The sequence below is a fragment of the Silurus meridionalis genome, chromosome 27 (assembly GCF_014805685.1).
Source record: "Silurus meridionalis isolate SWU-2019-XX chromosome 27, ASM1480568v1, whole genome shotgun sequence".
In the NCBI taxonomy this organism is placed as follows: domain Eukaryota; kingdom Metazoa; phylum Chordata; class Actinopteri; order Siluriformes; family Siluridae; genus Silurus; species Silurus meridionalis.
In genome coordinates, this window is record NC_060910.1 from 1,588,302 (window position 1) to 1,604,847 (window position 16,546).

Consider the following 16,546-nt stretch of genomic DNA (forward strand, 5'->3'; position numbering starts at 1 on the left):
TGATATTCCTTATGCAGTGATCACATATAGGAAATAAATTTAGTAATCTAGTAATTTCGTAATTTGGTCATTTAGTAATAAATGGAATTTTATTAAAGATTATGTTTTAAAAAATCTCTGGTTTATTTAGACTTTTTTTTTTTTTTTTTACTCATATAATGCATGGGAACGTAAAAAAACAAGTCCTGGATGTGTTATTTTCAGTATCTCAGTGGTAAAACAAAATTGTCTGATTTATGTATATAGTTTTGTGAAACCCACACCGCTGCTATTCATGGCTTCATAACACTGTAATAAAGCACAAATATGTGTATATATGTGTGTTCCTTATTTTGAACATCCCATTTCACATTCAGTTACCATTTCCTTTTACAATAACCTCCAATCATCTGGGAAGATGTTCCTCCAGATTATGTGAAGATTTGTGTGAAATTTATTCAGCTACAAGGGTGTTAGTAAAGTCAGATACTGATGTAGGTGAGAAGGTGAGGAGGTTCCTGGGGTGCAGTCAGCGCTCACATTCACCGCAAAGCTGTTCAATAGGGTTTAGAGCTCGACAGCAGGAGATCTTCCAACCCATGGAAAGCAGATCTTAATGGAGTTGGATTTGTGCACAAAGGTATTGTAATGCTGGAACAGGTTTGGGTCTCCTAGTTCAAGTGAAGGAACATTATGGTGAGGGGTTTTGGGAAGATATATTTATTTATTTATTTATTTATTCATTTTTTTCTTTGTATACGTTTGATGACACCATGTTTATTATTATTATTATTATTATTATTATTATTATTAATAATAATAATAATAATAATATTATCCTATAAAAAGACACTGCAGGCAGAAAATCTTTCCTATTATGTTTAATGAGAAGTACAACCTGGCATTTAGGCTTTACATTCTAACATGACATGGATTAAAACCAGCACATGTACACACAAAAGCAATTAAATAAGTGAATAAGAGTTCGTATAAATAATGAAAACCGCAAAACAAAATCATCATTTATATATATAAGTGAGAAAGTGGAATGTCTGAGTGCTGTTTTTAAAGTTGGAAGCTTTTTTTTTCATTGCGTATACAAGTCATGTTCATTTGTTGTTTTTATCATTTTCTTTCTTTTATTCATTATTTTATATTTTATTCATAACCACATAAAGGTCGGAGTTATAGAATTATATAATATGTGCAATATGACTGAAATTCGAACAAAGTGCCAACATGCCACGTTCTCTTCTAATATGCTCGTGCCGGGTGTAATAGAGTGTAATATGGGTTTAAAAAGCGTGTAAAGAGCTCATTTCTGGAACTTCATTTACCTGGGAAAGGGCAAGGAGTGCTTGGGGGCGGGGTTTAGTCTGGGGGAGGGGTTAGTCAGATTGTGATGAAAATTAGCTCGTTATCAAATAAATGATTTATGGACAAACAGATTGGTACATACTGAGTGTTAATCAAGTGCTTGTGATACTGAAATGAGTGTGTGGTGTGTGTGTGTGTGTGTGTGTGTGTGTGTGTGTGTGTGTGTGTGCGCATGTGGTGAGCTCAAGTCTCGGCCTTCTCCTTCTGCTTCTTGCTCTTCTTCAGGAATGACGGCGCTTTAAACTTTTTCTTCTTCTTGAACGGGGACTTGGAGGGCGAGCCCTCGGGGGTGGTGCCCGCAGGCTTGGTGGGCGGGACAGTGGGTGGGATCACTGCGCTTTCTGACGTGTCACTGGTGGAAAGGGCCTTTAATCCTTTCTCCAATTCTTCCTGCTGCTTCTCGTCCACCTCCTTCCCATTCGGGACCGTGTCCATGGTTTTCCCATCCATCTCTGAAAGCAGGGGGAGAGATTAAATGGTTAAGCGAGTGTTTTTCGTTGTGGTTTTTGGGTTCAAGTGAACCAGGCTTTGTTCTTCAGAGTTCTTTGTGCGGTTCTGTAGTCAGACGACAGCGATGTGGTACATGTAATCAGCAAAGACACAGCATGAATAAAATGAAATAAATCTCAGCAACAAAGCAAATCTGAATTATATCAGTGTGAGTAGATAAGTCCTTCACCAATCTGTGATATGCTCTGTTATTAACTCCATCTATCCATACCGAAGAACCATAAACAACATCAAATTAGTTTAGAAAGCCCACAGTGTTATTAGTAAAACACGCCGAGGTGTAAGAGTGTGGTGTGTGAAACTGTGGTGTGAGTCTGTGGTGTGTAAAAGTGTGTGGAGTGAGAGTGTGGTGTGTGAGAGTGTGGTGTGAGGATGTGGTGTGAGGGTGTGGTGTGTAAAAGTGTGTGGAGTGAGGGTGTGGTGTGTGAAAGTGTGGTGTGAGGTGTGGTGTGTAAGAGTGTGTGGAGTGAGGGTGTGGTGTGTGAGTGTGGTGTGAGGATGTGGTGGGTAAGAGTGTGGTGTGAGGTGTAGTGTGTGAGGAGAATGTGTGGTGTGTGATGTAAGTGTGTGGTGTGTGAGGGTGTGGTGTGAGAGTGTGGTGTGAGGGTGTAATAAGAATGTGTGGTGTGAGAGTGGGTTGTGAGAGTCTGGTGTGAGGGTGTGCTGTGAGAGTGTGTGGTGTCTGAAAGTGTGTAGTGTGATAGTATGGTGTGAGAGTGTGATGTGAGGGTGTAATGAGAGTGTGTGATCTGAGTGTGTGGTGGAAGGGTGTGGTGTGTGAGTGTGTGGTGTGAGAGTGTGATCTGAGTGTGTGGTGAAAGGTGTGGTGTGTGTGTGTGTGTGTTGAAAGGGTGTGGTGTGTGTGTGTGGTGAAAGGGTGTGGTGTGTGAGTGTGGTGTGTGAGAGTGTAATGAGTGTGTGGTGTCAGAGTGTGATCTGAGTGTGTGGTGAAAGGTGTGGTGTGTGAGTGTGTGGTGTGAGTGTGATCTGAGTGTGTGGTGAAAGGGTGTGGTGTGTGAGTGTGTGGTGTGAGTGTGATCTGAGTGTGTGGTGAAAGGGTGTGGTGTGTGAGTGTGTGGTGTGTAAGTGTATGGTGAAAGGGTGTGGTGTGTGAGTGTGGTGTGTGAGAGTGTAATGAGAGTGTGTGGTGTGAGTGTGATCTGAGTGTGGTGAAAGGGTGTGGTGTGAGAGTGTGATCTAAGTGTGTGGTGAAAGGGTGTGGTGTGTGAGTGTGGTGTGTGAGAGTGTAATGAGAGTGTGGTGTCAGAGTGTGATCTGAGTGTGTGGTGAAAGGGTGTGGCGTGTGAGTGTGTGGTGAAAGGGTGTGGTGTGAGTGTGTGGTGTGAGAGTGTGATCTGAGTGTGTGGTGAAAGGGTGTGGTGAAAGGGTGTGGTGTGTGAGTGTGGTGAAAGGGTGTGGTGTGTGAGTGTGTGGTGAGAGTGTGATCTGAGTGTGTGGTGAAAGGGTGTGGTGTGTGAGTGTGTGGTGAAAGGGTGTGGTGTGTGTGTGTGGTGTGAGAGTGTGATCTGAGTGTTTGGTGAAAGGGTGTGGTGTGTGAGTGTGTGGTGAAAGGGTGTGAAGGGTGTGGTGTGTGAGTGTGTGAGAGTGTGATGTCAGAGTGTGGTGAGAGGATATGGTGAGAGAGTGTGGCTCACCTGAAGCAGGTGGTTTGGTGGGGGAGGGGACTTTTGTGGGAGAGGAAGCAGGAGGAGTCCCCGTATCATTCATCACCTCCTCCTCACCTGACAGGGGGGGAGACAGGCGGCAACACGGAGGTAGGAAGCAGACGTAGAAATGAGTGATTAGTGTGTTAAAACAGGTGCACAGGGACAGGGTGTGTTAGGACACAGCTTTTAGTGATATTGTGGAACATCTTGACAAGATTTTAGGCTTTACAACTGATTTGAAATGTAACTAAGAATTAAATATACACAATTTTCACTTTACATCAAGCCGATCAGCCGAAGCATGTTTTGAGTACGTTTGATAAAGGGGGTGATTACTTTTTCACACAGGCCAACTGATGTAAAGGACAGCTTGGATAAACATTTTGTTTAATATCTGAAATATTTAAAAGTATGAGAACATTAAAAAAATCACGATTACTTTTTATAGCAGTGTGAGCATTAATATACATCAACCACACTGCTGCTGAGCCCACCTTCAGAAAACAAGCCACGCCCCTTTCCACAAGAAAGTGATTTGATATGAAGGCGGAGCTACAATTCTTTTTTGTCCATCTTAAAAAGGTCTGAATGATGTCACAAGTGTGTGATTTTCGTTTAACTGAAGCCTGCAAGGTCCCATTAATTGTTAGCTACAAATAAAATGCCTTATTTATGTCTTATTTAATGCCGTTGAAACAAATTTACACTAGCGAGCAAAGCTTATAGATTATGACGTGCAACAATCGATGAATGAGAAACAATAGTAGCTGTATATATTACTTCAAAAACTAACTAGCTAAACACAGAAATTGAAATGTGTTAGCTAAAACCTGCTTCATGTACATTTAACATTCGTACTACAGTATATCATCGAAATGACGGGTACAAGTTTTCCTTCCATTTTTTGAGTTCTGAAGAGTAAAGGGTTACCAAGCGCAGGTAGGAACCAAAATCACAGAAAGATCACGCTTTATATGATGTCGTACCTGATTGAATGGCATTGAATATCATGTGCTAGTGTAAACGTGCTTTCAAACATACAACCTGCCATATGCTGTAGGATAAGAGGAATTATTAGAGAGGTGTGTGAGGGTTAGTGGGCTCTCGGGTCGTACCATCTCCGGCCAGCTGCTTGAGCTGGACTTCTTTGCGGTATTCCTCCAGCGCCTGATCCGTCAGCTCGTTGAACGGGTTCGGTGGTTCCGGCTCGGGGGTCTTTGGGGGCTCCACCTTCTCTGGTGACTGTATATAGAGACACACACATAAACACAGTGTCTTTAATGTTTTTAAATATTCAACCTGAGGAATTGTTTCACATTGAAGATGATTGTGTGTGTGTGTGTAATAATAGTCATGCTCCAGCCTTCATAAGTTCCCCTGAGTCTAACACAATCTGTCATTCAATCTTAATGATCGTGATGCCTGACTAAGTGAACATTAGCCTGAGATCAACCTGAGATCAGCATGTCACGTTCTGAGCAAAAAAACCCACAAAATCAGTGGTGAAGACTTTGCGTTCGAGACAAAACACACTGACGTGCAGAGGGAATAATTTAGTGAACCGTTAATCTCCTTAATGAAGCTAGCACTAGTCTGTTAATAAAACATGCAGAGTTTAGCGGTTCGCTCCAGACTGAAGGCTGAAGGTCTCTGTGTATGTAGACTCCTCTGGTTTCCTCCAAACTTCCTGTAGCTCCTATGGCTTCTTCACAGACTGTCTGAATAATATTGACTGTTCTGTGTATTCGTGGCTTTTATATGCTGTGATTGTTTGATGTTCATGTACCGGTGGACTGTTCTCCGTGATCACGCCGGCTAATAACTGAGACTGCGGTCCTGCTGTCTTCATGTCCTGACGGTTCTGCTCACGGATCTGAAATAAAGGCCAAAAACTTTTACAGGATTTTATTTTCATGGAACTAAAACACCACAGCATGGCTTCAGTTCTCCAATAGGTGTTTATATAAAACTTTAGGGACCTGGGGGAAGTTTCAGGAGTCTCACGTGTCAGACGTGTTAATCTGTAACCTTGAGAAAAAAGAGTGTAGTCTTTACGGTCTTAAAAACATGTCGAATGGTGTTTTTTCCTTTTAATATAAATTTTGAGGGCAAAAACATGAAGCCTGATGAGGCACAGGACGTTTATAGCTCCTATAATGCAAGAACAGGAACAGTGCCGTAAAAGGAAGAAAAGTCAGCTTCATCACACCAACCTGGGGTTTTATTCCTTCCTTGAAGGACCTTGTTGCTTGTTTTAAACGAGAAGCTTGTTGTAAACAGGTTTAGCTCTGATTTAAATCTTTTTACTTGTACCTTATTTCTGGTCTCCAAAACCTCCTGTGGGTTGGTGAACAGAGGAACAAACTGGTTGGGGTTTTCAATCTTGATGGCCGTGCCTCCGCTTAGGGTTACTTCATCTGTCCTCTGCCACTGAGGAATGAGAGAACACAGAGAGTAAGGGATTCAAGGTATTGCAGAGGAGAAAATGAGAGTTGGAGGAGTTCAAACGAAAAAACAGGTACAGAGTGGATCAGGCAGAGGGCAGCAGAGACACTGCAGCAATGTGTTCCTTCATCCTGAAATATCTCCTCTGCATTGCAGAGGGATGGAGAGAGAGAGTGAGACAGAGAAGAAGGAAGAGAGAGAACAAAAAATTCCAGTAAAATGGCTCAATGTTTATTTTACATTCATGGCATTTGGCAGATTCCCCTTATCCAGTCTGATTTACATTTATCTCATTCATACAACTGAACAGCGATAGGGTTAGGGGTTTGCTCAAGGGACCAGGAGTGGCAATTTGGGGTGGCTGGGATTTGAACTTATGACCTTCGGATCCTATGTGCAACCACTTAGCTTAACCACTAAGCTACCATCTCCCCTTGACTGGTATATGTTCTACAGCCTGTAAATACTGGCAAAAGGAACATCAAATTATATGCAAAAAAATTTCTGACTGACTTTTTTCATTTGTGGCATTTGGCAGATGCCCTTATTCAGAGTGACTTACAACTGAGCAGTTCAGGGTTAAAGGCCTTTGTTTAACAACATAAAGTTTTTATACCATCTTTGGCAGCTTGGTGGTGCTGGGATTTGAACTCATGACTTTTAGATCCAAAGTCTAATACCTTTTGACCTACCACCTCCCACCATTTGATCTACCATATCCCACCTTTTGATCTACCCCCCCATTTGATCTACCACATCCCACCTTTTGATCTACCCCCCCTTTTGATCTACCACCCTTCCCCCCTTTTGATCTACCACCTACACTCTTTTGATCTACCCACTACTCCATTTTCATCTACCACCCAGAACGCAGAAGTTACAAAATGGAAAAAAAAAATCGTTTTGAACAATAATCTATGATGATCGATCAGTTGTAGTGTGCTGTTGTTCTGACCGTGGTGCGATGGCCAGGGCTCGCCTGGTCCTGGTTGACCTTCTGGTAAGTGTTTGGTGTGTTCAGCCATCTTGTTTTTTCCAGCTGCTGTTTATGGGAGTGAGGTTGAAGGCGAGTCGGCATTCGCTTTCCCTCCTCGTCGAAGCTAAAGGAGGTGACGGTGGCGGGGACTTCCACCTCTCTGCGTGTCCTGGAGCGCTCCAGGAGTATGGGGAAGCGGTAGGCGTATCCGGTACGATAACCCTGAACACACACACACACACACACACACACACACACACACACACACACACACACACACACACACACACACACAAAGTGCTTTTCAACTCAGGTCACACACATTACTATTATTTAACAAAGTACACTGTGTTGTCAGGATTTAGGGTTAGGGTTAGCGTTGTCCATCTTCTTTTTCTGTCATTGTCTTTCTTCTGTTTTGCCAACAGATGTCACCAGTGTCTCTATTTGCCCCTCATTAATAACCCACTGTCTTCACCTGTGTTCAATCACCCCCAGTTTATTTAAGTTACCCCTTTGTTTTAGTTTTTGCTTGTTATGTTTTTCTTGTCTAGCCAGACCCCAGTGTATGTTCTTCTTGTTCTTGTTGTTCTTGTACCTGTTGGCCCTTTAAAGTTTTGCTTTTAATTTTTTTAGGCTTGTTTTGCTCAAGAGTTTTGTGACTTTTGGTTTAGGGTTTTTGTTAGGAAGATTTTTGGATTCTTGTTTTTTGACTTCCTTTAGATCCTCAAGTTTCTGTCTTGCACCTAATAGTTTTTTTGCCCTCCTTTCTCCTCATTTCTGCACTTTCCTGTATGCTTCTGTTACTAATTTATTCCTTTAACAGGAACCCCCCTCAGCACTTCAATTAACCGTTTACCGTATATGATTTTGGTTTCTAAATTGGATTTGTCTGCCTCATTTATTAATAAAACCTCAATTATACACCACCTACACTACATCAGCCTGCACTCGTATTTTGTCACACCATACTAGTAGAACATCTTTTATCTGTTATTTTTCTCAATAATATCCATACATTTTATTCTAAAAAAATGTCCAGCTTTAGAATGAGAGTAGTACTATGAGTGTAGAATTGTCAGGACTCCAGATGCTAATTAATAAATAATAATAATAATAAATGTTAACCAGGTTATCAAGGGTCCTCATGAGCGCCTCAAACTCATGCTCTCCAACACGGTTCTTGTGCATGGGTCCGAATGTGGACCCGGCCCAGCCCACGGTGCCGGTTGTGTTCGGTCTGTGCGCATTTCGGTCCAGCATGATGAGGTTCTCGTCTCCTCCAGCACAGCACAAGGCTGAAACCTGAAGCATCACACAATTGTTATCCTTACACACGTTCTAATGAGTCCAACACAATATTTATACAAGATCTGATCATTCATCTTGGAGACACTTGTGTTTTCATGATGTATGTAAATTGTACCTGTATCTGACAAGCTGTCTGGATGTGGTAGATGGTGTAGAAGGCCTCCTCCACCGATTCTGCCAGAGCCACAAACCCGTGGTTCCTCAGCACAAGAACCTTGTTTTGAGAAGAAACAAATGGTTATTCGGTTTTTCTGTGACTGTGATGATGATAATGATGATGATTCAGTGTTGTTTTTATCACCCTGCATGTGGGCCCGAGACTCTTCTGCAGGTCCACTCTGTCTTCTTCCTCCTCCATCACGCCATTATAGTCATAATATGCCACCTCGCCCACCAGCAAAGCATCATGGGACAGCGGAAGGAGGCCGCACTTCATGGCTGATACCTGGATTCGAGTCGAGTAAAAAATCTAAACTGTCTTCAGAAGGGTTTTGAGGCAAAGAATATTAACACAGTGAGTCTGAACTGGCAGCCATAAGCTTCACATAGTGTTTATTAGCATGATCATTGGAGAAACATGTCTCAAACTGGCTTTACACTGTAGGAGGCTTTCCATGGTATAAAGGACATCATAAACATATTAAGTCATTTTGTTCCATTTACACTTACATGCCCTTATCCAAAAAAACCTTACAGTTTTCTCATTTATGCAACTGAGCAGTTGAGGGTTAAGAGTTTTGCTCAAGGGATTTAAACTTACAACTTTCTGATCAGAAGTCCAACATTTTAATCACTAAGCTACCAACTCCCCGAAACAGCTGAGGAAATGGTTCCAGCAGTGTCCCAAAACTGTGTGAATGTAAGTGCTGTAAGGACACAATAAGAGGCCAGCACATGATGATGTTTGACGCTGGGTGGTCATGGTTTCGAAAGAACGTCTCTATGCATGTATCACTTATCATTTAAATCTCTATACCGGCTCTTTATCATCTTTAAACATCTTTATAATGTCTCTCTACCATCTCTATGATGGTTGCATAATGTCTATTTAATGTTTCTAGAAAGTACTCAATACCTTCTCTATCAAAATCTTAAAAATGTCTCTAAAAGCTCTATATCGTCTCTATGACTTCTCTATAAAGTCTCTATAACTTTTCGTGTATTTCACCACGAGACCTTCAGTGGTGTCCTACCTGAATCAATCCACCTCTTAATACCATCATTATTACACCAGTTATAGAAACCATCAATATAAGAGAGAAGTGCAGTATAGCGGAGAGCTGCATCACAGACAGTGAGAATGAATGTCATTACTGAAACAAAGAAACCCAATGAACACAATTCATAATCTCCTTTCACTGTAGCCACAACTGCATCGCTCGCATACAGTGTACCTGGAAAGTATTTACAGAGATTCACTTTTCCACATTTTGTTATGTTACAGCCTTATTCCAAAATAGATTCATTTCATTATTATTCTCAAAATTCTACAAACAATACCCCATAATGACAGGAGAACCTTCCAGAAGAACAACCACTTCTGCAGCACTCCACCAATCAGACCTGTATGGTAGAGTGGTCAGACAGGAACCACTTCTTAATAAAAGGCACATGACAGCCCACTTGGAGTTTGCCAGAAGGCACCTAAAGAACTCTTAGACCATGAGAAACAAAGATTGGACTTGTCTGGAGGAAACCAGGCACCGCTCATCAACTGGGCAGTACCATCCCTAAAATGAAGGATGGTGGTGGCAGCATCATGCTGTGGGGATGTTTTTCAGCGGCAAAAACTGGGAGAGTGGTCATGTGGAAAAGATGAATGCAGCAATGTACAGAGACATCCATGATGAAAACCTGCTCCAGAGCACTCTGGACCTCAGACTGAGGTGATGGTTCATCTTCCAACAGGACAATGACCTTCAGCACATAACAAAGGAGTGGCTATGGGACGACTCTGTGAATGTTCTTGAGTGGCCCAGCCAGAGCCCAGACTTGAACCTGATTGAACATCTCTGGAGAGATCTGAAAATGGCTGTGAACCGATGCTTCCCATTCAAACTGATGGAGCCAAAGGTGCTTCAACAAAGTGCTAAACAAAGGCTGTGAATACTTATGTACCTGATTTTTGTTTTTTTATTTGCAAAGATTTAAAAAACATTTCTTTCACGTTGTCATCTGGAGTCATTATGAGGTATAGTTTGTAGAATTTTGAGGGAAAATTATTTATTTGATCCATTTTGAAATAAAACTGGCGCTGGTGTCGCCAACCATAGAAATCTGGTTAAAGCAACAGCTATATGCAACATATTTATGGACAAAAATATATTAAAATGTAAATCAGTAATTCTGATAGAGTTTAGGTAAGCAGAGAAAACCTTGCTGACCCTGATGGTCCTCCACTGCTATAAATGTTACCTGAAAAATTTACCTAATAATCCTGCTGGTGTATTCTTTGTAAATAACACAAAATGAGAACAATGCATTTTCAGTGTGTGTTGCTGTGTGACTGTATGCAAATGATTGAATTAGCCAGATTTAGTGTGTGAGTGTGTGTGTGTGTGTGTGTGTGTGTGTGTGTGTGTGTGTGTGTGTGTGTGTGTCGTACAGCAGCTGTAGCGGGGGTGTGGAGGTGTAGAAGGCAGCGGACGTCGGGTCGGGCGGAGTAAATGGCCGAGTGCAAGCTGAAGGCGGAAACATCCACACCCAGTGTAGTGCTGCCCTGCTCGATCACATCGCCCAGAATATTCACCTTTACCTACACACACACACACACACACACACACACACACAGTAGTTAAAAACACGTTACTTACACAACACATTCTGTTTTACTTCATGTTTGCCATACAGTGGCCAAACCCTAAATACAGGCCACATCAGTGCTTTCATAATCAGTTACATTAAAGTGAAGATCATTTATAGAGTGTGTAGAGTGTATAGAGTATAGACACACACACACACACACACACACACACACACACACACACACACACACACACACACACTCCAAATATAGCTCCAGGTGAAATGCAAGTTAAGTTTCGGTAGATATAACAGCAGGATAGTGAAAGGAGCCTTATAAATAACCTTATGCATATTTAATCCTTAATTTCTATTTCTGTCTCATATTAAAATCCATTTCAGATGAGCTCAAATGAATCTCTGTTATTAAATCGAATCAATCAAATACTAAACACACAAAAGATGAGTGAAAGTAATTACTGTCTACTATATACACCATATATACATCATATCTGAAGTACACACATCTGACAGCTCTCTAATATCTGCTCAGTGACCTCCATGTAGGGTGTAGTGTACAGTGTGTGAGGTGCTGTGTGTAGGGTGTAGTGTACAGTGTGTGAGGTGTAGGGTGTAGGGTGTAGTGTACAGTGTGTGATGTGCTGTGTGTAGGGTGTAGTGTACAGTGTGTGAGGTGTGTGTAGGGTGTAGTGTACAGTGTGTGATGTGCTGTGTGTAGGTGTAGTGTACAGTGTGTGAGGTGCTGTGTGTAGGGTGTAGTGTACAGTGTGTGAGGTGTAGGGTGTAGGGTGTAGTGTGTACAGTGTGTAGGTGTGTAGTGTGTAGTGTACAGTGTGTGAGGTGCTGTGTAGGGTGTAGTGTACAGTGTGTGAGGTGCTGTGTGTAGGGTGTAGTGTACAGTGTGTGAGGTGCTGTGTGTAGGGTGTAGTGTACAGTGTGTGAGGTGCTGTGTGTAGGGTGTGTGTACAGTGTGTGAGGTGTAGGGTGTAGTGTACAGTGTGTGAGGTGCAGTGTGTAGGGTGTAGTGTACAGTGTGTGAGGTGCTGTGTGTAGGGTTAAGTGTACAGTGTGAGGTGCTGTGTGTAGGGTGTAGTGTACAGTGTGCGAGATGCTGTGTGTAGGGTGTAGTGTACAGTGTGTGAGGTGCAGTGTGTGAGGTGTAGTGTGTACAGTGTGTGAGGTGCTGGGTGTAGGGTGTAGTGTACAGTGTGAGGTGTGTGTAGGGTGTAGGGTGTAGTGTACAGTGTGTGTGAGGTGCTGGGTGTAGGGTGTAGTGTACAGTGTGTGAGGTGCTGTGTGTAGGGTAAAGTGTACAGTGTGTGAGGTGCAGTGTGTAGGGTGTAGTGTACAGTGTGCGAGATGCTGTGTGTAGGGTGTAGTGTACAGTGTGTGAGGTGAGGTGTAGGGTGTAGTGTACAATATGTGAGGTGCTGGGTGTAGGGTGTAGTGTACAGTGTGTCAGGTGTAGGGTGTAGTGTACAATATGTGAGGTGCTGGGTGTAGGGTGTAGTGTGTAGTGTACAGTGTGAGGTGCTGTGTGTAGGGTAAAGTGTACAGTGTGTGAGGTGCTGGGTGTAGGGTGTAGTGTACAGTGTGCGAGGTGCTGTGTGTAGGATATAGTGTACAGTGTGTAAGGTGTAGGGTGTAGTGTACAGTGTGTGAGGTAATGTGTGTAGGGTAAAGTGTACAGTGTGTGAGGTGTAGGGTGTAGTGTACAGTGTGTGACGTGCTGTGTGTAGGGTAAAGTGTACAGTGTGAGGTGCTGTGTGTAGGGTGTAGTGTACAGTGTGTGAGGTGCTGTGTGTAGGGGTGTACAGTGTGTAGGTGTGTGTACAGTGTGAGGTGTAGGGTGTAGTGTACAGTGTGTGAGGTGCTGTGTGTAGGGTGTAGTGTACAGTGTGAGGTGCTGTGTGTAGGGTGTAGTGTACAGTGTGTGAGGTGCTGTAGGGTGTAGTGTGTAGTGTACAGTGTGTGAGGTGCTGTGTGTAGGGTGTAGTGTACAGTGTGTGAGGTGCTGTGTGTAGGGTGTAGTGTACAGTGTGTGAGGTGTGTGTGTAGGGTGTAGTGTACAGTGTGTGAGGTGTGTGTGTAGGTGTACAGTGTGAGGTGTGTAGTGTACAGTGTGTGAGGTGCTGTGTGTAGGGTGTAGTGTACAGTGTGTGAGGTGCTGTGTGTAGTGTAGTGTACAGTGTGTGAGGTGCTGTGTGTAGGGTAGTGTACAGTGTGTGAGGTGCTGTGTGTAGGTGTACAGTGTACAGTGTGAGGTGTGTACAGTGTGTAGGTGTGTAGTGTACAGTGTGTGAGGTGCTGTGTGTAGGGTGTAGTGTACAGTGTGTGAGGTGCTGTGTGTAGGGTGTAGTGTACAGTGTGAGGTGCTGTGTGTGGTGTAGTGTACAGTGTGAGGTGTAGGTGTGTAGTGTACAGTGTGTGAGGTGCTGTGTGTAGGGTGTAGTGTACAGTGTGTGAGGTGCTGTGTGTGGTGTAGTGTACAGTGTGTGTGTGTGTGTGTGTGTGTAGTGTACAGTGTGTGAGGTGTGTGTGTAGGGGTGTACAGTGTGTGAGGTGCTGTGTGTAGGGTGTAGTGTACAGTGTGTGAGGTGCTGTGTGTATAGTGTAGTGTACAGTGTGTGAGGTGCTGTGTGTAGGGTGTAGTGTACAGTGTGTGAGGTGCTGTGTGTAGGGTAAAGTGTACAGTGTCTGAGGTGCTGTGTGTAGGGTGTAGTGTACAGTGTGTGCGGTGCTGGGTGTAGGGTGTAGTGTGTAGTGTATAGGATGTAGTGAGTAGGGTGTTGTGTGTAGTGTGTAGGGTGTAGTGAGTAGGGTGTTGTGTGTAGTGTGTAGGGTGTAGTGTACAGTGTGTGAGGTGCTGTGTGTAGGGTGTAGTGTACAGTGTGTGAGGTGCTGTGTGTAGGGTAAAGTGTACAGTGTCTGAGGTGCTGTGTGTATAGTGTAGTGTACAGTGTGTGAGGTGCGTAGGTGTTTTGTGTAGGGTGTGTATAGGGTGTGTTGTGTATAGGGTGTAAGATTTATTGTATAAAGTGTGTATGGTTCAGTAAGTGTATTGGGTGTAATGTGTGAGACTCTCACCAGGTTCGAGGCAGTGACCTCACCATAGGTCAGGCCTTCAGGTAGAACCAGGAAGTGCTCCTGCTCTTTACTGATACGCATCTATACACACACACACACACACACACACACACACATGCACATGCACACCCACAGAAAGATAGTGAGGCATATTATACACACCATAGCATGAGTTCACGTTAAATTATGTCATTTGATATAAAAAATAAAATAAAATAAATAAATATTCATATTCACAATAAATATTTATATTTTTTACACAAAAAACACTGTTGAAAATGTGTATCGGATTTAAGGCTTAGCATATCATGTATCAAGGGAAAGGTGTAGTGTGTAGGGTTTAATGTGTGAAGAGTATGATGTAAAGGGTGTAGTGTATAGGGTGTTGTGCAGAGTGTGTTCTGTATAGGGTGCAGTGTGTAGTGTATAGGATGTAGTGAGTAGGGTGTTGTGTGTAGTGTGTAGGGTGTAGTGTGTAGTGTATAGGGTGTAGTGTGTAGCAAGTAGTGTGTAGGGTGTAGTGAGTAGGGTGTCGGTGTAGTGTGTAGTGGCAGGGTGTAGTGAGTAGGATGTCGGATGTAGTGCGTACATCCGACACTATGGTGTAGTGAGTAGGGTGTCGGGTGTAGTGTGTAGTGGTAGGGTGTAGTGAGTAGGGTTTTAGTGGTAGGACACACCGTGAGTCGGGCCGTTGTGAGTTGAGTCCAGCCATACAGATCAAACAGGCGGTAAACACTCGCCAACTTACAGCGCATCAGCCGCTCCCCCTTCACCATGGCAACTGTATCCCACCCATGCAAATCATTAATGGGGGTCACCATGGTCATAGCTGGAGAGAGAGAGAGAGAGAGAGAGAGAGAGAGAAAGAAAGAAAGAAAGAAAAATATAGTCTTTTTCTGGCCAGAAAGTGCATCAGAGATATATTGGTTTCAATAAACCCTTTCAGAGGCGATTACGTAACTATGATAGCTGGAGGCAAAACGATTTAGAGAGAAATAAATGATGAAGAAACTCCAGACTTGAACTCACCACCACACATGTGACCTCATTTACATGATTTTTATGAGGTATTTAAAAAGAAGGTTTTGGTTTCATGATAATTGTAACAGAAATCAATCAGTGTTTGAGTCATTAATATCATTCTATTAATAAATCAGTGTGCTGAGAGTCACATTCGAGTCTTTACACATAAACTGAGGTGATTAAGTAAAGAAGCTTGTGATAAAAATGATCATGGAAACATTATAGTTATAATAAAACATAGTACTTTGGATAATTAAGTACATTTGAAAGCAAATTCTTTTGTACTTTTACTTAATTTACGGCGTAAATCTCTACTTTTACTCCACTACACTGGAAGAGGCCCTGGTTATGTGTCACACGTGTGTTCAGGCTCAGTAGTCAGGTAGTAAGCGAGGCTGACATTAGTCTCAATCACGTCTTATTATTTTGGACGAGAGGCTTATAAGGATGAAGACAGCCATGACTTTATCCCCGCTGTGTTTTCTTATAAACAGCAGAGTGACATGGCTTTGGAAAAGCTGGAAAAATAGATGAAATTAAGTTTTCTAAATGAGGCTAAGAGACTAATATCTATCAATGTGTACCGTATTTTCCGGACTATAAGCCGCTACTTTTTCCCCACATTCTGAACCCCGCGGTTTAAACAAAAAAGCGGCTAATTTATGGATTTTTCCTGGGTTTTTCCCGATTTTACAAACTTCAAGCCAAAAAACTGGCCCCATAACATTGAACCAATGAAACTCTTTATATTAAATCAGATGCGCTCCCACTGAATCGGGCCGCACCACATCATAAATATGGACGATGTTCCTCTGACGTTTGACCTGCCGCTCACTCGGACTGTCTACAGGAAATGTGAATCATTCGTCACGCTGAAAACAACCGGGCATAAAAACACACTTCACCTGTGTTCTGAGCTGCACGGCATCGGGAGAAAAGCTTCACCGATGGTGATTTTTAAACGCACGACGATGCCAAAAGATAAACTCGAGAGAAATAGTTGTGAAAGGAAGGAGGAAGACAGTGAACAATGACTTTCTTGGTAGGCTACTGTTTAGATACAAGCCGTGTAACAGACACTGTCTTTCATTAAAGCCTGTGTAAAGTTCATTAGTTTCAGTGTAGACACCTGCGGCTTATAGACAGGTGTGGCGTATTTATGTTCAAAATATACATCTTTGTCAAATTCAGTGGGTGCGGCTTATATTTGGGTGCGTTTAATAGACTGGAAATTACGGTAATTGGTTCTTTACTAGAATCTCAGTGTTTTGGTCTCTGTTTTGTCTTGCTTTCGCAGTCCTGGTCAGAGCAAAAAAGATTTTAATGAGTCATTGTTTCAAAACTAACCAAACTTAAGAGCTAGTAGTGGATAGCTTTTTTGCCTTCATCTAAGCTCCACCCACAAAAT

General features: G+C 42.7%; 1 protein-coding gene across 3 annotated transcripts in view; it reads right to left on the reverse strand.

Annotated features, from left to right (window-relative positions):
• Nucleotides 1-845: 845 nt before the first annotated feature.
• Nucleotides 846-16,546, reverse strand: part of add2 (adducin 2 (beta)) — a 24,597-nt gene continuing 8,896 nt past the window's right edge. For 2 of the 3 annotated variants that reach the window (XM_046841537.1, XM_046841539.1), the window contains 12 exons: nucleotides 14,793-14,944; nucleotides 14,116-14,196; nucleotides 10,871-11,020; nucleotides 8,567-8,710; nucleotides 8,381-8,479; nucleotides 8,083-8,259; nucleotides 6,934-7,176; nucleotides 5,847-5,963; nucleotides 5,320-5,406; nucleotides 4,649-4,775; nucleotides 3,522-3,608; nucleotides 846-1,808 (listed from right to left, as the gene is read on the reverse strand). In XM_046841537.1, the coding sequence (XP_046697493.1) occupies nucleotides 1,540-1,808; nucleotides 3,522-3,608; nucleotides 4,649-4,775; nucleotides 5,320-5,406; nucleotides 5,847-5,963; nucleotides 6,934-7,176; nucleotides 8,083-8,259; nucleotides 8,381-8,479; nucleotides 8,567-8,710; nucleotides 10,871-11,020; nucleotides 14,116-14,196; nucleotides 14,793-14,944 (1,733 nt within the window). In that variant the 3' untranslated portion in view covers nucleotides 846-1,539. The remainder of the gene's footprint in view (nucleotides 1,809-3,521; nucleotides 3,609-4,648; nucleotides 4,776-5,319; nucleotides 5,407-5,846; nucleotides 5,964-6,933; nucleotides 7,177-8,082; nucleotides 8,260-8,380; nucleotides 8,480-8,566; nucleotides 8,711-10,870; nucleotides 11,021-14,115; nucleotides 14,197-14,792; nucleotides 14,945-16,546) is intronic. The other variant, XM_046841538.1, reaches the window with a different exon arrangement.